General features: G+C 46.2%; 1 protein-coding gene across 1 annotated transcript in view; it reads left to right on the forward strand.

The window, feature by feature from the left end:
- The window catches only part of KHDRBS3 (KH RNA binding domain containing, signal transduction associated 3), a 443,659-nt gene that overhangs the window by 68,864 nt on the left and 348,446 nt on the right, over nucleotides 1-26,349 (forward strand). Inside the window, exon 2 of the mRNA XM_030219492.1 lies at nucleotides 13,059-13,177. Within this exon, the coding sequence (XP_030075352.1) occupies nucleotides 13,059-13,177 (119 nt within the window). The remainder of the gene's footprint in view (nucleotides 1-13,058; nucleotides 13,178-26,349) is intronic.

A 26,349-nucleotide genomic window follows, 5' to 3' on the forward strand; every position in this document is an offset into this window, starting at 1 on the left:
TGGGGGGATGAGTGAGGGTGTGAAATGAACAAGAGAAGAGGGGCACAAAAAGGGGATGAAGTTTGGGGGAAGTTTTAGATGTGAATGACCTGGAAGACCGGAGAGGATAAGAGGCACTGAAAATGGATGGAGGTATTGGAGAGAGGGGTATGGGAGGAAGGGTATGGGTCTCTGAAGGGATTTTGTGAGAGTGGAAATGGGGTTAAAAAGTTGGTGGAAGAGGCAGTAGGACATGAGGTATAGGGTAAACGATAGAAGAATGGCCTGAAGGCAAGGGAAGGAAGGAGAGACAGGGATGGAGCTGGGGCTAGTGAGGGGATGAGAGGCAGTGGAGGGTAGATGAGGGCTAAGAGAGTGAGTACAGAGTGGGAATGGGAGAGGAAGGAAGTGGGGGAAAGATGAGGAGGGGGATTTGAGACTGGAAAAGGAGAGGGACGGGGGTGCAATGGGATGGAGCTAGGGAAAGTCAGTAGGTAGATGAAAAGTGAAAAGGAGACTAAGGGGCAGATGCACAAAACTTACCGGGCTGGCAATGAGCATTTTCAACCAGTTCCAGCCGGTTTAGAGATCATGGTATCGAGCGACGAATGCATAAAAGCCTACAGTGACCTGTTTATCGCACTTGCAAGCACACAACGAAAATGCAATGCAAATGTATAGTAATTAGCTGGTTCTCATTCAAATGATGGCAATGCACGATGCACAGCCGATGAACACAAAGGACCTCACACCTTTAATGTGATAAATTTTATGGGTGCTCAGGAGCTGCCAGTAACTTCAGGAGCTGTCATCTGCCATCAACATAAGCACGTCCATAAAGTGCATGCATAAGCGCTGTTATTGATGTGTTATTTGTGCATGCGTGCGTGCACATCTGTGTTGGAGAAGGCATGACTGCGCAGTCTGTTCCCCGCGGCCAAAAGCCCACCTCTGACCTGGATGTGCTGTGGTTGGCACAGCTGATTGTTGTAAACGAAAAGTGCCTCTTCCCCCAGCAGGGGAAAAGGAGAAATATCAAACGGATGGACAAGGGCTGGGAAGTAGTTTAGTGCCTGTTTAACAGGAGGTTGTTCTACTTGAGATCTGTGAGTATTTCCGCCATTTCTCACTGTGCACCTCCCTCCCTCCCGCTTGCCTCCATTGTCAAATAATTGGACAGCTGTCAGCATATAATATGGTATCATATAAGTTCATAATGTATGTGTAAAAAAAAAAAAACCTGCGTGTTGCTATTAATTCTTCCGTCCTCTATTTCTTTTGTCCACCTTGGGATGACAGTGCACTTGTGGTCCTCTTGTTTTCCAGGTGGAAGAACTGAAGAAGCGTGCAAGGGCGCTGCAGAAATATAATAGACCCTGGCTCCAGGAGATTAAATCATACCTTGATAACAGCCCAGGTACTCATTGGTTGGCCATGGGGCTAACTACAATGGAAGATCTGATTTGAATGCCCAGGGGTTGACAGTTCCCCTGTTTTCTCTGCAGAAGTGTCTTCAGGAAGAGGAGGAGGATGATGATGAGGGATCCCTGGCAGTCGTCACTCCTCCCCTCCTTCTGGTCCTGCCCCTTACTCCCTCCGTTCTGGCCCTTCTTCTGGTTCCCCTCCCCCAAGAGTCCCTGGAAAACCACCCGCCCCTTTGTGAGACTGCTCGCCCCCAAGCACAGCCCTGTACAGCTAACCTTTTCCCCTGCCTCTCCTCCCAGAGCCACACACTCCTTCCCCCCTAGCCCGCCATCCCTCCCTCCCCCCACTGACATCCCTCCCCCCACTAACATCCCACCTGGCTCCTCCTGTCCAACCCATGGTGCTGTCTCCCATGCTCCCCCTCAAGACTGCCCCCCTTCCCCACATGGAACCACCCTTCCTCCCATGCCCACCCTTGCTTGGGAGCCTGTCCAAAGAATTTATCCTCCTCCTGGAGTGTTTCGAGGTCATACTTGTTCATGGTGAGTTGCACAGGCACTGCCTACACCGGTGTGTGCGTGTCTGAGGCAGTCTGTGCAGAAGCTATCTGACAGGTCTTCTTCTCTTTACTTGCAGGTGGTATGGTGGACCTCAGGGAAGACATTTCCTCTCATCCCCCTCTGCCCTTGTCGACTGCAGCACCTCCCCCATTCCTTCCGCACCCACCCTTGTCCATAGATCCACCTCCCCTCTCCTTCCTGCTCTCACCCTTGTAGACCGTGCATCCTCCCCTATACCTCTCCTCCATCCCGACCTTACCAGAGAGGAGCTGATGGAGGCGACAGCTGATGCATGTGGGAGGGGAAACACTGGAGCACCTTTCTCAGGTGCTCCAGTATCTCTCCTCCCACCTAGGCCCGCTGTGCTGCACCCATGACCTTCTCTCCTCCCCTTGGCTCCTATATCCAACCCCCTTGCTCATTCCCCACCCCTGTGTATATATTGTATATATCCCCCCCACCCCCGTATATATTCCCCCAAATCTTTTTTTTTAACAAGTAACATTTTTGTTACAAACGTTATGTCTGTTCTTGTGATCTAAGGTAAGCCGTTGTTGAAGTAGCGAGGAAATTGGTTACAAGTCATGTAATGCTGAGGGAGTAGAGGATGGTTTTCAAAGACAATGCAGACGGCCTCTGGACAGAAATTCTGCATGAAGGAAGCCCCAACCTCATTACTGAATACATATCTGTGAAATAGTTATAGGGAAAAAAATGTTAAAGTTTTAACCAAAATGTTTTTTTTCTAAGTTGGAGTTATAAATAGTACGTCTGGTTCCCAGGTACCTGATTCTCATAACTTGCCTTTCTCAGTGGACCTAGGTGAAAACATCTCTGCACAATTGCAGGGGTCCCAATAGCCTGCCCCTCCAGATTTAAAATGTTAAAATGTTGAACAAATGAAAACTCTAGCTGATGAAACCAATACCTCCTCTGTGTACATCCGTATGCTGCACACGCCAGCATGTGTGAAAATATAACCGAGGTATAAAAATATTACCAATGATAAAAAACAACGAGGCAGCATCTCATTTATGAGTGTACTATATGACAGCTGCGTGGGGGAGAGAAAACAGACTAACCAATCAGCTTCAACTTTTTGATGTCATCACGTCTCCATGCGTTGGCCATGTGGGCGCATGCAGATGACGTGGCAATAGAGGTGGCACTGGGGAGGTTTCACATCATTAAAAAGCGACATACAAACCTGAGCGTGCTATTTGTGCGTTTGTTTTACATGTGTCTCACTGTGACTGGGAAATGGATGGTGGATTCTACCTGGTGTAACTGGACTTTGTAGAAGAAAGGCAAGCTGACAAGCCAAGACGGGAGCCAAGGCAACCTGTGCTTGCAACCCTGCCCGTGCCTGGCCCTGCACCCGTGTGTTCCGTCCTTGGGTGGCCTTGGAAGACATGTCAGACTGGAAAATCGTGGATGATTACCACCTGACCTGAATGGCTTTGTATGAGCTTTATGAGGAGATACGAGCTGATATTGACCCACCCACGGCAAGATCTCATGCAATACCTGAGCTGGTGAAGCTGCTGGTTGTTTTGCAGTTCCTTGCCATAGGGACGTTCCAGCACATGTTAGGGGGTAACAGCAGTGTGGACCAAGATACAGTTTCAAGACATCTAGCCTAGGTAGTAGTTATCTGTCCCCCCACCTCCCATATCCTCTTTCTCATCCCTTCTTGCTTTTCAATTCCATGGTTGTTGCCCCCTCCCCCATTGTTTTTCCCCTTTTTTTAATTTCCATTATTGTGCTATGCACTTGTGTATTTATTTTTGGAACTGTAGACCTTCCTGGCCATGGTTGGACAATAGAGTGGAAGTGGAAGAAAGAATGACAGAATAGATCGCATACATTATGACCCCCCCCCCCCTTGCTCTACATTTGGACTTCTGACTGGCGGTGGTGCCTGGAGAAGAGTGGCTTTGGAGGTGCATGTAAATGGTTTAGCACCATCACCAATTCTATGGTCTAATCTTGCTCCCCTTTTTTGCCTTTTATAATACAGGTTCTGCATGCCCTGAAAAGATGTGTTCGCTGCCACATTAGATACCCTGTGGGGAAGAGGAACAGTAGAGGATTAAACAGGACTTTTTCAAGATTGTGGGCATGCCCAATGTCCTGGGTGCCATTGACTGCACTCATGTTGCATTCATCCCGCCGATGGATCAAGAAATCCAGTACTGCAATCCCAAGATGGGATACTTGCTGAATGTCCAGGTGGTCTGTGATACTAACTTGAGGATCCTCGATGTTGTGTCATGCTTTCCCAGGAGCTTCCATGACTCTTAGCAAATGGTTCGCTTGGGCAAAAATTTGCGGAGGGGAGATTCGGACAAGGGTGGTTAATTGGTGAGTGCTATTGTCTTTTAACAAATGTGGCAGGGGTCTAGAGGGATGCATATCCAATCCTCTATAAAAAGTGGCACTAGACTTCAGGGAAGGACCTTTGTTTTGGATAGTGGGAGGCACTGATACTGCGTGCCGAGTACTAATGTATTGCTGTTTTCCTGCAGGGGATGCTGGATATGGGTCCAAACCATGGCTGTTGACCCCGCTCACAGTGCCCCGGACAGAGGCAGAGAAGCGCCACAATGAGTCGCACATCTCGACAAGGTGTACTATTGAGCGAACCTTTGGGATACTGACCAGCCAGTTCCGCTGCTTTCATCTTTCAGGGGGATCCCTGTAATATGCCCCTGATAAGGTGGCGGACATTGTGACTTTGCTGCATAACATCACACTGAAGCATCAACTCGAGATCCATATAATAGTGCAGGGGAAACACGGTGTGACGGAAGCTGGTCCAGGAGTACTTTGCCAGAGTGGCACAGCCTTTGTAGACCGCTACCACTTGTGCAGTACAGTCTCATATATGTAATGCAATAAAAGTTGATAATGGGCTGAACCTAGAAGACACATATGCACAGTGTTTTTTTTTAACCACAACTTATATTTCATTCATGAGGGAGATCATCTCTATGTACTCAGAAAAGGTTAAAATATTCATTTATTTAATGCAATAAAAAGTTAATAAGAGACAAAATCCTTGTGTTTAGTGTGCCCGATATCGCATATACCTTTTTGTTTCATTCACAACCATTACATTTTTCAGGAGAAACATCTGTATTACCACAGAAAAAATTAAAAGGACGGAAAACATTCACTGTTTAGGGGTGTGTCTGTTTTGGTCAAGGCCTGACAGGAGACCACAAATGCTGCCCTGGATGTTTTAGTTTTACTGCAAACAAATTTCAAACACTATAGAGTTCTTTAAAAATCAGGCGTTCTCTGTGATACTGTCACCTTTATTGAGGGTGGTGATCAGGAACAGAATACAGTAATGTAGAATATATACATTTCTGTTGTGGCCTACCAGTTTTGTTCTTCGCAGAATTATTCTGAATACAATCATAGTTATCCAACAAAACCTATTTCCCAAAATGTACAGTCAACACGGTAAACCGGTACACACAACACGGACAATATTTTTGGTTAAATATCAGGGAGGCAGTTGATCTTCAAGGTGTCCCACAGGACTGCTTGATCTGGCTATTTCACTGCACCTTGAAAGAAAGAAAGAATGAACAATTAGGAGTGAGTGTTTCAAGGCTGTGAATTGAACAGAACGGTAGAGCCATGATGTTTCTTATGAGGGCACAAAAACACATGTATTGGTGGATTTTGCATTGGTTTTTGGAGGTGGGGGGGGGGGCACCTTGGCATACCAAACTATTCACAACGTACTGTATCTGAGGACAGAAGGGCTCAAGGCCACGACAGCTCGCAGTGACACAAGATTATTATTATTATTTATTATTATTTGTAGCATTTGTATCCCACATTTTACCACCAATTTGCAGGCTCAATGTGGCTTACATTATGCCGTAATGGCGATCGCCACGTCTGGGTAGAGAATTACAAATGGAAACAAATCTTCAAACTCCTGGAGCTCTGGGCGACTTGGAATGCTCTAAAGGCTTTCAGAGAATGGCTATCTCACAAAATTGTTCTCATTCAAACAGACAACCAGGTTGCAATGTATTATACCAACAAGTAGGTGGGCACTGGATCACACCCTCTGTGTCAGGAAGCTGTATGGATGTGGCATTGGGCTCACTCAGCATGGCATGTACCTTCGAGCCACTTAACTGGCGGGCAAAAACAATACCCTGGCTGACAGACTGAGCAGGATATTACAATCTCATGAGTGGTCTCTCAGTAAGAGCATAGACAGCAAGATCTTCCGAGTGTGGGACACCCCCTTGGATCTTTTTGCCATTCACATCAACTACAAGGTCCCTCAGTTCTGTTCCAGGCTTCAGACCCATGACAGGCTATCGTCAGATGCCTTTCTCCTTGATTGGGGGACAGGTCTTCTGTACACGTATCCTCCTATACCTCTAGTGGGGAAAACTTTGTTGAAACACAAGCAAGACAGCAGAACCATGAGTGTTTTCCGATCCTTATGCAGAACGAGGGGTCTCTTCTACATCCCAACCTCCAGTCTCTGGCTCTCACAGCTTGGTTGTTGAGAGCCTAGAATTTGCTTCCTTGGGTCTCTTGGAGGGTGTCTCCTGGGTCTTGCTGGCTTCTAGAAAAGATTTCTCTAAGAGGTGCTACTCTTCTAAATGGAGGAGCTTTACCTTCTGATGTGAGAGCAAGGCCTTAGATCCCCTTACTTACCCTACACAGACCCTTCTACCCTGCTTGAATATCTTCTACACTTAAGAGTCTGGTCTCAAGACCAACTTAATGAGGGTTCACCTTAGTGCAATTAGTGCTTATCAACGTGTAGAAGGTAAGCCCATCTCTGGACAGCCACTATTGTTCGCTTCATGAGAGGTTTGCTTTTATCAAAGCCCCCTGTCAAACCTCCACCAGTGTCATGGGATATCAACGTCATTCCACCCAGCTGCTGAAAGCTCCTTTTGAGCCACTGAATTCCTCCATCTGAAGTACTTGACCTGGAAGGTCATTTTTGTGGTGGCTGTTACTTCAGCTCGTAGAGTCAGTGAGTTTCAGGCTTTAGTGGTGGATGCACCTTATACTAAGTTTCATTACAACAGAGTAGTCCTCCGCACTTACCCTAAGTTCCTTCAAAAAGTGGTGTCTGAGTTATATCTGAACCAGTTGATTGTCTTGCAAACGTTCTTTCCCCGACCTCATGCCCATCCTAGCAAAAGCAGCTTGCACACCTTGGATTGCAAGAGAGCATTGGCCTACTACATGGAGCGGACATTTACGACAGACAGTCCGCCCAATTGTTTTTTTTTTAATCCCAACAGGATGGGGGTCACCATCGGGAAACACATCATTTCAGTTTGGCTGGCAGATTTCATTTCCTTCACTTATGCCCAGGCTAGGCTGGGCTTGGAGGGTCATTTCACGGCTCATAACGTGGGAGCCACGGCCGCATCAGTAGCCCACTTGAGGTCAGCCTCCATTGAAGAAATTTGCAAGGCTGCGACGTGGTCTTCAGTCCACACATTCCCATCTTATTGCTGCCTTAAGCAGTTTACCTGACACAACATTCAGTTCGGGTGAACAGTGTTGCAGAATCTGTTTTGGGTCTTGAATTCAACTCCACCCTCATAGGCCCGTTTTATTCTATTCAGATTGTATATAGTTTCAGGTTAATCTGTGTTATGTCCTTGCTGTTGCGAAGCCCTGTTGACCAGTGTTTGTTGTTTTTGGTGAGCCTGGATGCTAGAGATTCCCCACTTATGAGAATATAGAAACCTGTTTGTCCTCGGAGATAATAAAGTTCCAAGAACAGCAGGCTTTATATTCTCACAATCCCTCCCACCTCTCCTTGGAGTTATCTCCTTTGTTATTTTTACTTTATTTTTTTCTTTAGTATTAAACTGAGGAGACCACGTTTGCGTGATGGATGGGAATACACTTGTTCATGCTCAGTGGAGCGCGACTTGCGCTCCACAAAATCTCTCATTTAACTTCTTAAATACCGGACCGGGCAACGCAGATCTGCGTCACTCACTTGTGAGAATATAAAACCTGCTGTCCTTGGAGAATACCTGCTACGGGTAAGTATCTTCGCTTTACCTGCAAGTGATTACAGATCTTGACCATACAACCTGGAGTAGCAGGTGTTTGTATTCACAGGCAGTGCTCTCTCTGAAGAGTTTCGATGATTGATGAGTTGATATAAGATGAACGTTGTAGATGTAGATATTTTGTGATGAATGTGTAGATGTTTTTTGTATCACTTTGCTATTAGCATAGAAACATGACGGCAAATAAGGGCCAAATACCCCATCCTTCTCTCCACCATCTCCACCGGGAGGCTATTACACACGTCCACCACCCTTTCTGTGAAAGTGTTTCTTTAGATTATTCCTGAGCCTATAACCTCTTAACTTCATACTGTGTCCCCTCATTCCAGAGTGTTCTTTCATTTTTTGAAAGGCTCACCTCCTGTGCATTAATGTCACAGAAGTATTTAAATGTCTCTTTCATATTACCTCTCTCCCGCCTTTCTTCCAAAGAATATAGGGAAGAGAGAGAGGTCTATAAGTCTGTCCCCATACTTTGCCACCCTCTGGACCAACTCCATCCTATTTATATCTTTTTGTAGGTGCAGTCTCCAGAATTGCACACAGTATTCTAAATGGGCCTCACTAGAGACTTATTCAAGGGCACTATCATCTCTTTTTTTTCCTGCTGTTCATTCCTCTCCGTGTGCATCCAAGCATCCTTCTGGCTTTGACCTTTGCCTTTTCTACCTATTCGGTCACTTAAGGTCATCAGATACGATCTTCCCCAAGTCCTTTTCTTCTCTTATACACAGTACTATTTCACCCCCTATAATATACCGTTCCCTTGGATTTTTTCAGCCCAAGTGTGTGACCCTGTATTTTTTAGCATTAACGTAAGAACTGGGACAGACTGAAGGTCAATCAAGCCCAGTATCCTGTTTCCAGCAGTGGCCAATCCAGGTCACAAATACCTGGCAAGATCCCAAAACAGTGCAATACGTTTTATGCTGCTTATCCTAGAATTAAGTAGTGGATTTTCTCAAGTCCATCTTAATAATGGTTTATGGACTTTTCTTTTGGGAACTTATCCAAACCTTTTTTTAAACCCCGCTAAGTGAACTGCTTTTACCACATTCTCTGGCAATGAATTCCAGAGTTTAATTATATGTTGAGTGAAGAAATATTTTCTCAGATTTGTTTTAGTTTTCAATTTCTGGATCATTCTTCAAGCTTCGCTAGATCTCTCTCCTCATGCTGTCTATACCCTCTGGGGGTGTCCACCAGAAAAACAGGGGCATGAAATCATGAATTCTAGGATGCAGTTTCTAGATGCTGTGGCAACTTGGCTCCTGGGGTTTGTCGAGCCCTGATTTAAAGTTATACTTGGATGTTCAAGACTGGATCCACTGATGCTGAATTTCTGGATATAAGACTTCTGGCTCTGCCCCCTCCCGATTGCTGCACTATCTGGATAGTGCTGGGGCAGTCAGTGAGGATCCTCACCTCAACAGCATTATTGGGATAGTGCCACTGAAAATCTGGTTCTGGGCACAGTGAGTGGCGGTAGTTCTCTGGGTAGGTGCGGCTCCCACCTGGATGTGCTGCTGAATTTTGGGGCCAGTATGGACTAAAATATGAGGATCATGAGGGAGGTAAAACAATGATATGTTAGTTATTGATTATTCTGTATTTTGGTAAATGTCTCCAAGGGCAAACAGGATAGCAGTCCTTAAAAGTTGGATATGTAATCCGATTAAACCCTGAAGATAGGGCAGAATTCCAGGTTGTATTGAGAAGTATGCAGGTGTTCAAACAGCAGTACAGTCACTTGTGACCTCTTCAGATTTTAAGGAAAGTTATTTAATGAAGTTCTTTGTCAGGACGAAAAGCGCTTCATCATCAACTTCTGCTACATATTTTAGTTTAGCCATAGGTCATTTTTACTGTAATTGGCTATTCTACTTTTAAAATAAGACCCTTCTGTAGTATTTTCTAGTGTTTCTTATAAAGCTATATGTTGCCATGGGTGAACCTTTATTACGTTGGATATGAAAAAATTATTTTCCTTTTTGTGGGACTGTTACAGTGCTGCAAATGTGACATCCATAGTCAGAGTGCATAGGATTTTAATCATCAGCATTAATCACATGTTTACTTATTTTTTTTTTTCTGAGCCTGGAGATTGCTATGGTGCACAAAGCAAAACAGTAGAGAATGAAATCTAGAGATTAAGGAATGTCAAATCCTCCTATCTGTTTGACCTTGAAGGATCTGATTATAATTGCTGTCTGGTCTGCATGTGTTTCCCCAGTTACAAAGAGCGTGATATACAGGAGTGATGAATGTCATTTTGTAAATCCTCATAGGTGTTTATTAGATTCTAAACATTTTTGTTACTCTCTTACTGGAAGGACAAGGTGGACAGTGGAGGCTTCAAAAGAATGAGTAGTGACTTCTATGAAATACAGTAACATACAAAAAAAATCCCTGTCAATTACTACATAGTGATTTGATTATAAAAATCTGTCAATAGGATTTCAGGTTCTTCGAGGAGAGTGGTAATATTGAGTAGTCATACTGTATACATATGGAGGAATATTTGGAGAATGGTAGTAAAAATAGTAATTTTCTTATTGTCTGTCAGATCGGTTCAGATTGGATGAGTTATGCACTTCTACCAGTGCATGAGGACTGAAATCAAAAGCTTATGAACTCTGCCTATATAGGTCAATGTGTTGCATTACATGCTCATCAGTATTTCTGTGCCTTCAGCAGATGGCAGACGGGCATACCATGCTCTGGTGGTAAACACTTGCTATCTGGACTCTGGGACCCAGATGGAGAACTAATATCTTAGAACTTTCTGCCTGGACCCTTGGGGAATAACTGGAGGAGTCCACTCCCTTCTTTTTTTATTTTTTTTAAACTGTTCTCCTCCCTGTGTCTTAAAAGTTCCTTCTCCCTCACTCCCCAGGCCGCTATCCTTCTCCTTCTCTGTTCACACTGGCTAGAGATTTTGCCTAGAAGGCTTTAGGAATTCTGCATGGCAGCTTCAACAGTGTGGCACTCAAGCTTGTTCCCCTTGTCTCAGATTTGGACAGATGCAGCATAGATTTGTTTCTGGCTCTCAGAGATCTCTCTTCTCCTTCTTGGACCTTTCATGGATGCTCAGTCAGTGGGCAGCAATTTTGGCAGTCACAGGTGCATTGGGCCAGTGATCTAGCAGGGTCCTTGAGCTGGGGCTGTCTACCTTAGAGAAGTTTGGCAGTCTTTGCGCTCCTTATTTTCATATATCCAGTGCCCTGCAGAGGACTTAAATGTGCTAAGATCATGAGACTTCTTTCCCAGGCTATAGCCCACAAGCCCTGGCAAGGCGGTTAGCAGGGATCTCCTTGCGGCCCTGTCTGTGGTGGGGCTGGGGGTGCATGAGTCCCCATCCCAACCCTACCCCCGATTCAAAGCTCCCCTGCAGCAAAAACAGCTAATTGCAGTTGGCTTTCACTTTATTCCCATTTGTCAAGGGAATAAAGTTCTTAAAAAAAAAAAAAAAAAACAAGCAAGCAAAATCAGAGAATAACAGATCCCCACACAGTGTGATCCATAGGTTTTTGGCTGTTGTGAGGCAGTGGGCAAGTCCAGAAGGACCAAGGTGAGTAGTGTCAGGCCTTGTGCTAAGTGGATGAAGGTGATGCTCCAGACCATGGGGGATTGGGGGTGGGGGAGGAGAGGGCTTTACATTGCCTGCAAGAGCAGGTGGCTCAGCACTGCCGCCAGCTCCATCTGAGAGTTTTGTGACTGAAGCCATGAGGGCTTGGCTCTGACCCAGCGGTGCACTTGGGAGGGGGTTGTGGTGTTTCTGCACCCTCACTCCCATTTTGGCCATGTTAAAGGAAAGAAAATTATAAGGGAAGACATAATTTTACCTTTGTGTAAATTTCTAGGTATACCTAGCTTCTTTTCGTGTTAACCACATAGAACTCTTACTGTGAAAATGCTGGATATAAATGTCCATTGTATTGTATTCACTCAGTCATCCTTCCAACATTTTTCCACAAGCCTTATGCCTCCAATGATGAATGTGCCTTGCATGGACTGTAAAAGAGCTTTAGCCTTTTATGTAGAGCAGAAAAAAAAAACCTTAACTCCACCGAGCTTGGTTTCTTTTCACCCCAAGAAACCTGTGTGTTAAATTGGATGGCAGGTGGCATCTCATTCATGTATGCCCATACAAAGTTAGCCTTGAAAGGGTAGGTCATGGTTCATATTGTCAGTGCCTTGGCAGCTACAGTGCCCACCTAAGGTTAGCCACCACGGAGGAGATTTGCAAAATCTCGGCATGGATTTTTGTCCACAGATTCATAGTACATTACTGTTTGGAATGGGATTCCTGATCATAGTAGGTTTAGTCAGTCTGTCATGAGGAATCTGAGATGTAGAATATAACTTCATTCACTTGGGGCCCTTTATGTTCCATTTCAAGTTTCTTTTGTCAGTAAAATAAAACAAAAGACAGACTGCTTTTAGCCAGGATAAAGAAACTGTTACCCTTTGGCAATCATTTCTTTTTTTCTTCTTTTGTAAAGGCATCCCCGTAGCTAGGGATTCTCATCAGCTAGGACTGCATATGCTGCAATTCGTGACTGACCTTAGAGCCTTCCCTCTGATGCAACTTCATGTTTCTACATGGGTGAGACACAACAGAGGGAAGGCTCTGAGGGTTAGTTATAGTATCAAATTTAAATACTCTTATTCCTGGTAAAAGAAAAATCATTACATTTGATATATATCTTTGTTTAAAGAGAGTTTTCAACCTTCTGTATCTTTGGTGAAATATTTGTTTCTCGTATATGGAAATTTGATTATAAGTATTTTTGCTAAATTATTTATCATGGATGTGAATGTTATTTCAGTAATGTACAATTGGAGTTCTTCAAGAAGATTTTTGGACAGATGCAGCATCCAGAATGAAAAGCTTTGATTATTTTTTGTGTGCTGCTGTATGAAAAATATATAGTAGAATTTTATAAAGTAGATGTTTGAGTTGTTTCTGAACTATAACAGCATTTTATATATTTGATTTCAGAAATTGAAAAACTTCAAAAAGAGGATGAAAAAGATGATGAAAAGTACATTGATGTTGTTGTTAATAAAAACATGAAGCTGTCACAGAAAGTTTTAATACCAGTGAAGCAATTTCCTAAGGTAGGTAAATTTTTTTTAATTGACTAAATTCTGCTGTTAAAGAACACTGTTGGTGGTACAGTAGTTAGAATACCCAGGGTACTGTCACCTGTCCTTTCCTTTTCCTGATATTACTGCCACTGGATCTGTAAGAACAGGCTTGCTAAGGGTGGATATAACAAGGGAGCGCTCGTCCACCTACGTCGCGGCGCGACCGGCCCTGTAGCCCGATCCCCACACTACCCGACCAGCCACGTGGTCGCGGCCTGCCCCCATCCGCATGTAGTGAGTGACAATCCTTTGGTCCCTGCGGCGCTGACTTCCACGAGCACTCAATCTGCTCTCTTGCTCTGAGGGCGGCGTGTGTGGCAGCCCAGCTGCTCCAGCTTGCTCCGATCCGCACGATCCAGCTTCTCCCTGCTTGCCTGCCCCGGTCCATCTACCCCAGCTTGCTCCAACCTGCCTGATCCTGCTTCTCCAGTCCCTGGCTGCTCCAGTCCAGCCTGCTCCAGCCTGCCAGATCCTGCCTCTCCCTGCCTGCTCCAGTCCACCAACTACAGCTTGATCCAGTTTACCTGATCCAACATCCTCCTGCTTGCCCCGGTCCAACTACCCCAGCTTGCTCCAGCTAGCCTGATCCTGCTTCTCCCTGGCTGCCCCAGTCCAGCTTGCTCCAGCCTGCCAGATCCAGTCCATCGGCTCCAGCTTATCCCATCGGCTCCAGCTTGTTCCAGTTCAACTGATCCAGCCTCTTCCTACTTATTCATCTTCTCCTGCCAGCCTGATCCTGCTTCTCCCTGGCTGCTCCAGTCCATCGGCTCCAGATTGTTCCATCGGTTCCAGCTTGTTCCAGTTCATCTGTTCCAGCTACTTCCTGCCTGTTCATCTACTCCAGCCTGCCCGATCCTGCTTCTCCCTGGCTGCTCCAGTCCATCGGCTCCAACTTGTCCCATCGGCTCCAGCTTGTTCCAGTTCAACTGATCCAGCTACTTCCTGCCTGTTCATCTACTCCAGCCTGCCTGATCCTGCTTCTCCCTGGCTGCTCCAGTCCATCGGCTCCAGCTTGTTCCAGTTCATCTGATCCAGCTACTTCTTGCCTGTTCATCTACTCCAGCCTGCCCGATCCTGCTTCTCCCTGGCTGCTCCAGTCCATCGGCTCCAGCTTGTTCCAGTCCGTCTATTCCAGCTTCCCCCAGCCTCTCCCAGTCCGTCTGCTCCAACTTGTTCCAGTCCCCTGACCCAGCTTCTCCCTGCTCCCTCCAATCCATCTGCTCCAGCCTGCTTGCTCCAGTCCATCAGCTCCAGCGTGTTCCAGCCTGCCTGTCCCAGCTGCTCTAGCATGTTCCAGTCCAGCTGCTCCAACGTGTTCCAGTCTGCCTGAACCTGCATCCCCTGCTAGCTCCAGTCCATATGCTCCAGCCTGCCTGTTCCAGTCCACATGCTCCAGCCTGCTTGTTCCAGTCCATCTGCTCCACCATGTTTCAACTCGCCTGATCCAGCCCCTAGCCAATCAACCTGTCTGCTAGCCAATCACCTGTTCCCGCCTGCCTGCTAGCCAATCAACCTGCCTGCTCAGCCATTGACTTACCTACCTGCCTGCCAGATTTTCAGCCATAGACTTACCTAATCGCCAACCCAAACCAGCCATTGACTTACCTACCTGCCTGCCAGATTTTCAGCCATAGACTTACCTAATCGCCAACCCAAAACCTTGCTTCAAGCCCTATCTATCTGCCTAATACTTCAGTCATTACAGACTCACCCACCAACACTTGTTACCTGCTCAACACCTCAGTCACTATATAGTCACCTGCTACACCTCAGTCACTACCTATGGCCCCTGTCCATGTTCTCTTCCTTGCCCTGTCCCTTCCTAATCTTCTTTCCCCCCCACTCCCACTGTCTACCATTAGAACTACCCGCTGCCCTCCCACCCTGCCCGCAACCACAATACCCTATTCACCTCCATCCCTCACCTCACCATCCCTCTTGTCCCCCTCCTCCTTCCTGGCTCTCAACCTTCAGCACTTCCTTCCTGCCATTAACCCATCCCCTTTCCTCCTAAGTACACCCCGTCTTCGTCGCCTTCGTCGCCCGACCTCCCCCACCCTCCTCCGCACTCTCTTGCTCCTCCTCCTGCTATCCGCAGGAGACATTAACCCTAATCCGGGTCCCCCCCACCTGTCCCCATCCTATCCTTGTGAACGGTCCCGGGATGTTTCCAATCTCGTCTCTATTCCCCTCCTTCCCCCCTCCTCCCTCCCCTTCTCATGCGCCTTGTGGAATGCCCACTCAGTCTGCAACAAACTGCCTCTCACCCACGATCTCTTTATCTCTCGCTCCCTTCAACTGCTCGCCCTAACCGAAACCTGGATCTCCCCGGAAGACTCTGCCTCAGTTGCAGCCCTCTGCCATGGAGGCTATCTCTTCTCCCACACGCCCCGCCCAATCGGCCGCGGCGGAGGCGTTGGGCTACTACTATCACCCTCCTGTAGTTTCCAACCCCTCCACCTACCGCAATCGCACTGCTTCCCATCCTTCGAAGTCCATTCCATCCGGCTATTTTACCCGCTACCACTCAGAGTGGCAGTCATTTACCGCCCCCCGGATAAATCCTTCCCTTCCTTCCTTACCGACTTTGATGCTTGGCTCTCTGTCTTTCTTGACCCCTCATCTCCGTCCCTCATTCTCGGAGACTTTAACGTACATGCTGATGACCTATCCGACCCCCATACTTCTAAGTTCCTCACCCTAACATCCTCCTTCAACCTCCAGCTGTGCTCCACCACCCCTACTCACCGTGACGGACATTGTCTTGACCTCGTCCTCTCCTCCTCCGGCTCACCCTCCAATTTCCACGTCTCAGCTCTTCCTCTCTCCGACCATCACCTGATCACATTCACACTTCTTCACTCCCCCCCCCCTCCACCCCGTCCAACTTTAACCACCACCTCCAGGAACCTCCAGGCTATTGACCCCTCCACCCTATCATCTACTATCTCTAATCTCCTCCCCTCCATCACGTCCCTCGTAACTGTCGACACAGCGGTCTCCGCTTACAATACCGCTCTCTCCTCTGCTTTGGACACCCTCGCGCCATCCATCTCCCGTCCCACAAAGCGCACCAATCCCCAGCCCTGGCTGACTCCTTGCATCCGTTACCTTCGCTCCTGCACCCGATCCGCTGAGCGCCTCTGGAGGAAATCTCGTACCCTTTCAGACTTCCTCCACTACAAATTCATGCTATCCTCCCTCCACTCCTCCCTATTCCGTGCAAAACAGGACTACTACACCCAATTGACCAATTCTCTCAGCTCCAACCCTCGTCGTCTCTTCACCACCCTTAACTCCCTCCTAAAAGTGCCCCCCGCTCCTACTCCCCCTTCTCTCTCTCCTCAATCACTGGCCGACTACTTCCGCGACAAAGTGCAAAAGATCAACCTTGAGTTCACGACCAAACCTCCACCTCCCCTTCACCCTTTAACCCTCTCCCTCAACCAACCTACCCAGGTCTCCTTCTCCTCCTTTCCTGAGATCACCGAGGCTGAAACTTCCCGCCTTCTTTCCTCCTCGAAATGCACCACCTGTTCCTCTGATCCCATCCCCACCAACCTACTCAACACTATCTCCCATACTGTCACCCCCGCCATCTGTCGCATCCTCAACCTCTCTCTCTCCACGGCGACTGTCCCTGACACCTTCAAACACGCTGTTGTCACACCTCTCCTAAAAAAACCTTCACTTGACCCTACCTGCCCCTCTAACTACCGCCCCATCTCTCTTTTACCCTTCCTTTCCAAATTACTTGAGCGCGCCGTTCACAGCCGCTGCCTTGATTTTCTCTCCTCTCATGACATCCTCGATCCACTTCAATCCGGTTTTCGCCCTCTGCACTCGACAGAAACAGCACTCTCTAAAGTTTGCAATGACCTGCTCCTGGCCAAATCCAGAGGTCATTACTCCATCCTCATCCTCCTCGATCTTTCCGCCGCGTTTGACACTGTCAACCATGATTTACTTCTTGCCACGTTATCCTCTTTTGGATTCCAAGGCCCTGTCCTCTCCTGGTTCTCATCTTATCTCTCCCACCGCACCTTCAGGGTACACTCCCATGTATCTTCCTCCACTCCCATCCCACTATGTGTTGGAGTTCCCCAGGGATCTGTCCTTGGACCCCTTCTCTTCTCAATCTACACCTCTTCCCTGGGCTCGCTGATCTCGTCTCATGGTTTCCAGTATCATCTTTATGCCGATGACACTCAGCTATACCTCTCCACACCTGACATCACCGCGGTGACCCAGGCCAAGGTATCGGCCTGTTTATCCGACATCGCGGCATGGATGTCCAACCGCCACCTGAAGCTGAACATGTCCAAGACCGAGCTCCTCGTCTTTCCTCCCAAACCCACTTCTCCTCTTCCTCCACTCTCTATCTCTGTTGATAACACCCTCATCCTCCCCGTCCCATCTGCCCGCAACCTCGGAGTCATCTTTGACTCCTCCCTCTCCTTCTCTGCGCATATCCAACAGACTGCCAAGACCTGTCGCTTCTTCCTCTTCAACATCAGCAAAATTCGCCCTTTCCTCTCTGAGCACACCACCAGAACTCTCGTCCACGCTCTCATTACCTCTCGCCTTGATTACTGCAACTTACTCCTCACCGGCCTCCCACTCAGCCATCTATTCCCCCTTCAATCAGTTCAGTACGCTGCTGCACGTCTTATATTCCGCCAAAACCGATATACTCATATCACCCCTCTCCTCAAGTCACTTCATTGGCTTCCAATCAGATATCGCATACAATTCAAGCTCCTCCTCCTTACCTACAAGTGCACTCAGTCTGCGGCTCCTCACTACCTCTCCACCCTCATCTCCCCCTATGTTCCCGCCCGTAACCTCCGCTCACAGGACAAAGCCCTTCTCTCAGTACCCTTCTCCACCACTGCCAACTCCAGGCTCCGCTCATTCTGCCTTGCTTCACCCTATGCCTGGAACAATCTTCCTTTACCCATACGCCATGCCCCCTCCCTACCCATCTTCAAATCTCTGCTTAAAACTCACCTCTTCTATGCTGCCTTCGGCGCCTAACCGCTCTAGATAGACAGAATGCCCCTATCTATCCACTCTATCAGATTAACTGTTCACTCGTCCTCTAGATTGTTCACTTGTCTTTAGATTGTTCTCTTGTCTTTTAGATTGTAAGCTCTTTGAGCAGGGACCGTCCTTCTATGTCTAAATTGTACAGCGCTGCGTAACCCTAGTAGCGCTTTAGAAATGCTAGTTAGTAGTAGTAGTAGTAGTAGGTTAGAGAGTTCTGTATGCTATAATTCCATGTTTGGGGATATGACTGAGAATTCTTCTGAGAAGAATACAAAAACAGTACAGAATGTATGCCAGAAGCTTATATGAGTTGAGGTTTAAAGAATTAAATACATATGCATGCATTTATTTTGATGTTTAGATTGCTTCTGCTTTAGATATTGGAGCCCACTGTGTATATATATTAGAGTATAGATACCTTTTTCTCTACTGACATTCTCAAAGCCTGTACCGTAGAGGAAAGGAGAAACAATAGGTATGACAGACATTCCAATATCTTATTAGCAGGGTTGGGCAAACATTTTGTCCTAAAACCACATTGGCGTAGGATTCTGTTCTGGATGTGGAAAAGTTAAGTACTGGGGAGGTGGTGGTTCAATATAGGAGTGAAATGGGTTACTCTTTGAAAATGAGCAAAGAGACAGAGGCTCTGTGTTCTCATGCCTGCTCCCCAGCACTAATCCGTACGCCACCTGACCAACCTTAGCCCACTTGACAGTAAGCAGTTGTCAGCTGCAGTCCTAATATTGTGTTGTCATTCTGGTTCCTACTGCATTATATATCTTATTGTGTGGCACCTATTGCAGTTCCTAGTCACTGCCATTGAACAGCATCTTGACAATGGCTGCATCACTGATGCAGACCTCTCCTTGCACATTGGGAACCATGTTAGTTGCCATCCTGCAAATTGAAGCTGATGGATAAGTGTTGGGTCACATGGGAAGCAAGGTGTCAAGGGCTGGTCATGGTCCACAGTTCTTCTTTTGTCTGTCTCTGTTCACAGGACTAAGCAGTGAACAAAATGCAGGTCTTTTCCAGGAGATATAATACTCTAGAAGCAGAGGCTACTTTATGAGGTTCCTTGGGAATACGCTCAGAAGCAGCATCAGAAATTATTTATACTTGGAAAGAGTGATGGATGTATGGGATAGATTACTAGTTATATTGGTTTGCTGCTTATATTCTGCCACCTACCCAGGAGTTCAGTGCAGATCGCAAAAAAAGATTAAACAGGCAAAACCTGAGAGCTAGCAACAATTAAACGCAAACATCACATAGTAATGAAATTAAAAACATCTAATAATCTGGTTAAATCAGAATTTAAAAACAGCACCAATGTAAATGTTTAACCAAACTCAATGGCATGTTAAATATTTCTTACAGAAAAGTTTTTAATTATTTCCTAAATTCAAGATAGTTTTGGATATTTCTCACATTAGGAGAAAGTGAGTTTCTTGCTGGAACTTGATATATGACTAGCATTTCGTCAGCATCTTTAGATGACGTGGAGGGGCATAATCGAACGCGAATGCCCATCTCCATGGGTGTCTATGTCCAAAAACGGGTATGCGAAGAGGCGGGACAGACTGTATTATCGAAAAAGATGGGCACCCATCTTTTGTTTCGAAAATACGGTTTGGACGCACCAAATGCCATGGATTTGGTCCCTTCTGAGATGGGCGTTTTTTTTTTTTGCGATAATGGAAACTAAAAACGCCCAGCTCACAAACGTCCCAATCCAAGCCATTTGGTCGTGGGAGGGACAAATGTACAACACTACCATAGCTCTTAGGGGTGAAGGGGGCAACTGCATGTGGGTACAGTGGGTTTTAGAGGCCTCCCATTTACCACCACAAGTGTTACGGGTGGGGGGGGGGGGGGAATGGGCCTGGGTCTGCCTGCCTGAAATGCACTGCAGTACCCACTAAAAGTGCTCCAGGGACAGGACTTGTTGCTGGTGTATAACCTTGGCACAGCAGTTGATACCTGAAGACTAATCTAGCTGAAAACGTCCTTTATTTGAATAAGCACCTTTACTCACAGTTAACTGCAGATCAGAGGTTGTGCCCCACTAGCAACGAGTCTCGCTGGTACTGAGATTAGCAGTAGGTCCGAGCTGGCAGAATGGTGTACAATGCTCTCTTTCAGCAACATTCAAGGTGAGAACTAAGTGCTGTAACTTGGCTAACACATGAAAGGGATCTAGAAGTGTCTTACACAAATGGCCACTACCTCATGGACTACCGGAAACAAAACAGGGCACACTCTGACCCAGTAAGCAGAGGGAAAAGCACCATGGGAGTAGAGCCTACCAACTGCCAATATCGTGAGCATTTAACACAAGCTAGTGGAATCATGGAGCCCAATACCCTACACCCACCACAATGCATTGTTGATGTGACTCTGCAGTGCCCTTAACAGAAAAGGTGTCACACTCACCCGAGACCCACATCAGAACCAGGGAAAGACTGTCAGAGGATAGAACACATTCTGCTGTCATGGAGGTGGGTACGGCATTTGAGGCTGGCATACAGGCTGGGAAAAAAAGTTTTTAAAGTGGGGTTTTTTTTGGTGAGAGGGGGTTAGTGACCACTGGGGGAGTCAGGGGAGGTGATCCCCAATTCCTTCCGGTGGTCGACGCCCATCTCTCCTCGGCCAATAACCACGCCCCAGTCCCGCCTTCACCACGCCTCCAACAAGCCTCCGACACGCCCCAGTGATCTTTGTTCGTCTCCGTGATGGACTGCAGTTGAGGACACCAAAAATCGGGTTTCGATTATACCAATTTGGGCGCCCACGGGAAACGGATTCCCATCGCCTGATTTGGGTCGAAATATGGGCGTCTTCCTCTTTCGAAAATAAGCTGGATAGTGTTACTCAGACTTGTACTTCTGCTGCTGTCACGATCTTTAATGGTGTACCAGTATAGCCAGTCTTTCTAAAGACTCGATCCTGTGTTATCCTCGTTTAGCATGTTTTCATTGTACTTCACCACTTTACAGACTCCTGATTCAGGCACTTTGCTGAAACGTGCCATGTTGAGTCCTGTTTTAACATTGATTAAAGACTTTTACACATTCATTACGTCTCCTGGGATTTTTGGAAGAATCTTGTTGATCACGCTACTGCTCCCCCTTTTTAAAAACTTTTGTCTTGTTCGTAGCAGATCTTGTTTCTCCACAGAAAATAGTCATATTCAACCCACTGGGTTTAGGATAATGAAGTAGTAAAGTATCACGAGGACCTCTTCCTTTGTCAGCAGTTTGAACCCAATTTGACAAATAAGCAGGAGCTAATCCGTAAAGAATCCTGTGAACCATTGTACAGACTTTGAACTAGGTACGTGCCTCCACTGGTAACCAATGTAGGTTCAACAGCAAAGGAGAAACTCTGTCAGTTTTATGAGCTGAAAAAATTAAACATGCTTCTGTATTTTGAATAGTTTGAATTTTCTGCAAAAGATTTTGACAGCCTGCATAAATAATATTACTATAGTCCAGGACTGACACAAGTAAACTTTGGACAACTAGTGGAGATGTAGACAAAATCATTAATGAAATTCAATAAACTGAAAGGTAAGCAGAGGAAACAGAATACCTTCTTTGTTGGAGGGGCAAATAAACCAATCTCCAGGACTGTCCTCAAGCTCTCTAATTGCTGATGATTTGTGGGTCAAATATTGGTGGGGCCATGGCTCCTGTGGACCACCCCATTCTACTGCCTTTGAGGATAAGAACAGAAGATCACTGGTTGTGATTAGGTGATCTAAAAGTTAGAGATGAATTGATATCTGAAAAAGACTAGGGGTCTTATGATGTTCATCCACCACTTTAATCCAGTGGCGTAGCCAAGGGTGGGCCAGGGCCCACCCAGTTTAATTTTCATCTCTCAATGTGGCTGGCAGGGATCGCCAAGGCCCGCCAGTCGAAGACCTCCTTCCCACCAAATGAGCTTACTTCTTGGGTGGCAGTCAGCACTCCTATAAGGAGGCTATTGGTTTATCTGACAATTGATTTTGAAACTCACAGGACACTTCAAGGTAATAGTTATTACTTTTAGAATATGAAAATTTAATTTCCTCCTTATCCTGCTAGACCACTCTAGACCTTATAGGTTATGTCCCCCTATTAGCAAATTAGAGCAGACTTGAAGATTCTGATGACATCATCAGTATGAGGCACTACAACCAGAAATATTCAGTATTTCTCTGTCTCAAGCAGATGGTACAGTTAGACTGGCACAGCCATTTCTTTTTTGTTTTTTTCATTTTGTGGGCCAGACTCCTGAACTTCGGGTAATGGCTTTTGGCTCTGTGATAGAAGCCACACTGGGGGACTCCCTTCTCATGATCTGAGCTATGGTGCTACCACTAGTTGAGGTAGAGGGCTGTTAATTCCTCCTTGGCGGTCCGGAGCCTTGACCTATGAATCTTTGCTCATTGTAACAGGCTGCATTGGAACCCACAGGGCCATTCAGCGAGGGATGCCCCAGATTCTTAAAACAACAACAACAAAAACGTTGGGGGCTGGTGTTGTTTTTTCCCTATCAGGAAATACAGTATTTTTTTAAAAAGGTAGAATGGCAGGCAGAGGCATAGCAGTTTTTCCCAGTCTTTCTAAGGCAGGTGGCAGGCCTGTTGTAGTTGGACTAGGCGCATCAATTCTGCCTCTTCGGGGGCTGAGAAGAGCTGTGCATTTGCAGCTCCTCTAGTGTGGTACTATCTGAATGGCATCTTGTTAAACAGGGAAGCTGCAGGGAGTTCCCAGGATTCTTCCTGGGGGAAGGAGCATGGGAAGTATTTGTTCTCACAACAACTGAATTAATTTCAATTTGACCCAGGACCTTGGTTTGGGCACAGTCTGAGGTTAGTAGGTTTCTCCTGTTTGGGGGTGGGGGGTCGAGTTAGGGGGGGGGGGTTCTCCTTTGCTGGAATTGGGTTTGGGGGGGGGGGGAGGGGAAGCGGCAAGTTTTTGGCTCTTCTATATTCTATATAGTAGTAAGTGGGCAGTCTTGGCTCCAAGAGCATGGCCAGTGAACAATTGTCCCAAGGGTCAGGTTGTCCCGTATTAATGTGTTCTTTAATCCTTTTTTGGCCATGTAACATTGCTTTACTGACATCGGCAACACCTGGAAAATTAAACATATACAGAGGACACTGCTGCCAGCTACCCAGCTTAGAAGAGCTCTGGCTTGGGAGGAATCTTCAGCTGGCAGGGCTTGGGGATCTCCACCAGCCACAATGAGGGTGGGCCAATTTTGGACAGGCCCCTGCACACTAGAGCCCATTCATGGCTATGCCACTGGCATCAGGTCCTACACTGCAGTGAGAATGAGATCTAGAGTAGTTTCTCTTTTTCTTTCTAGGACTTGATTTCCCATGAAGTCTAAGTTATGCCATCTAGCAACCTTACCTTCTTAGAATGTCTTGATATGAGACATCTACCTAATCAGTACTAGGGTAATTGAAATCTTCCATTATTATTGTGTTGCTGATTTTGTTAGTTTTCCTAATTTCTGTTAGTATTTTACCATCTGCTGCTTGTTCTGACCAGGCAGATGGTAGTATGCCCCCACTTCTGTTCTCTTCCCCATCAGATATGGAATTTCTATCTATAAGCATTTAATTGTGCTTTTTGTTTCCTGAAGGGCTTTTGTCTTGGTGGACTCTGTGCCATATTTTTAATATATAGAGTCACTCCTCCAACAAAATGTTGTGTTAGTTCAGTGTAATGTGTACCCTGTTATCGGTGTGCCGGGTCTCTGAGATGATTACTTTGTCTATAGTTGATTTTGTGCATTACATTATAACTCTCCAGATTTCTGGCTTTTACATACAGTAGTATGTACTTTGTTTGTATTGTTAACCTGTCTTGCAGTTAGTTAAACTGAGATTATTTATATCTGTCAGGATATTCTATCTTAACCATTGTGCCAGCATCCTTTGAAGATACCTTAGTCCAAACTATGCATTCCTGAGCGGCTGTCAGCTTTGCCGAAGAAGCAGATAAAGAGCTGTTTTAGCTCCTTTTGTAAACTTTTATCCAGAGATGCATTTTTCACTCTATACCCTTGGTATTCATTCCCAGTCCTTGAGGGCCACCAGCGGGTCAAGTTTTTGAGATACTCCTAATAAATATGCATGAAAGATTTGCATTCCTAATAACCTTTCTTGTATGCAAATCTTTCTTGTGCGTATTCATTAGTGATATGCTGAAAACCTGTCCAAGTGGTGGCCCTTGAATGCAGGGAGTGAATATCCTGGCTCCATATGCACAGAATTTAACAAGCTTTCAAAGACACTCTCTCACTCATACAAGCTGACTTTCACTTACTCTGTCTGACTTTTCCCGCCTCTTTTGAAAACCACAGTTTAATTTCTCAGGATTTTCTTCTTAAAACATATTTCTGAGCATCAGTTTGCATTAAATGTAAAATAATAGCCATGACCTTATATTTTTTAAGTCTAAAAAGATGTAGGAGTTATAAAGTGGAAAACAAATTTTAACAGTTCCAACCAGCTTAACTTATTGTCCTATTTGGCAAGAAGTATTTTCTTCTTCCTGTTCTATGGCTTTTGGAGAAATCTTTATTGGAAGACTCTTACTGAGTTGCCTGCTGAGAAAACCATTGCTGAAGACTGTGATTAATGGTATACACCATGGAGTAGTCGAAACGGGATGTTTCTACTCAAAATAATTGAGCATGAATGTTTCAAGTCAACCTTGTATAAGAGGTAATGTAGCACTGCCAGCAGTTATAAGAGAAAGCTTTCACGCCAGTGTCAGTTAATAGACTGAGAAAAAGAAAACTGGCAGTAGCTGTTCCTTTGGGATGGCAGCAGGAGCAGTGGATATTTTGCTGGTATATTGATGCCGACTTTAAGTTTTAACCTCTTTATGTTTCAAGGACAGCTTCAATTTAAAAATATGCTTAAAAAATGAAATTGTTAGTATCAGGTTTTGATAGGAAATTTTGCAGTTGCTACTTGTTAACTTTGTATTTATTCATCGCCAATGCCTTCCCTTTTTTTGCTTTGCAATAGCTCATCTTTATAGGTACGGAACAAAAGATCACAATTCAATTGTTCCTTGTTACCATTTCTGTGACTTTGACATACATTAAGAATTAAAAACACTTAAAATTCCTTAGTTAAGTTGCTCCTGGAGGATATTACCACAAGCTTGCAAACTCTCTAAGGAGTAAGGACTGTCCATTATTTATATATCTACAGTGCTGCATGGACCTTGAAGGTAATTTTGTAACGGGTCACCTAGGTTGGAGAGGAACCTATTTTATAAAGACACAGATGTGCCTATCCTATATAATAATTCTCACCACCAACGTTCTAATGTCTTGCCTGTGTCCGTGGCTCCTTCAGCGTTGCTGAGCTAGGCTCCAAAGCCAGGCTGACGTCACTCACAGCTGGCTGTCAGCTCTGCAGCCGCTCCTCTCGCCTCTCACGTCACTGAGCCTCTCTCTGAGTGGCTGAACGCCTGCCCTCACAGCTGATCCAACACCCCCCGCCCTCCCCAACCACAAACTGGCACGCGCAGATTTGACAGGAAAGAAACAAAGCAACTGAAACCGAAAAGGCTTGAGACTCCGTGACTCCCTCCCGTCCACTGCCAGCCCCCTCCTTCCGAATTTTAGAAGTTTCACTTATCCAGTCGGGGTTACAGCAGACGGTGGCAGCGGCAGCAGCGGTAAACGGCCTGCAGGCTCGGCCCGTCTGTCTCTGTCAGCTCTGGTCTCGCCCTTGCGGAAATAGGAAATGAGGGCGAGACCAGAGCTGAGAGAGACAGATGGGCCGAGCCTACAGGCCGTTTACCGCTGCTGCCGCCGCCGTCCGTCGTAACCCCGACTGGGGAAGTTAGACTTCTAAAATTCAGAAGGGGGAGGCTGGCACTGGACAGGAGGAAGGGAGGGACGATGACCCTGGAACTGGGAGCGAGGGGGGATCCTGGAACTGGCATTGAGGGAGGGAGGGGGGATCCTGAAACTGGGAGGGAGACCCTGAAACTCGGGGAACTGGGTGGGAGGGAGACAGAGGGAGGGAGACCCTGAAACTCGCAGGGAGGGGGACCCTGAAACTC

This window comes from Microcaecilia unicolor, chromosome 1, assembly GCF_901765095.1.
Source record: "Microcaecilia unicolor chromosome 1, aMicUni1.1, whole genome shotgun sequence".
NCBI classification, from domain to species: domain Eukaryota; kingdom Metazoa; phylum Chordata; class Amphibia; order Gymnophiona; family Siphonopidae; genus Microcaecilia; species Microcaecilia unicolor.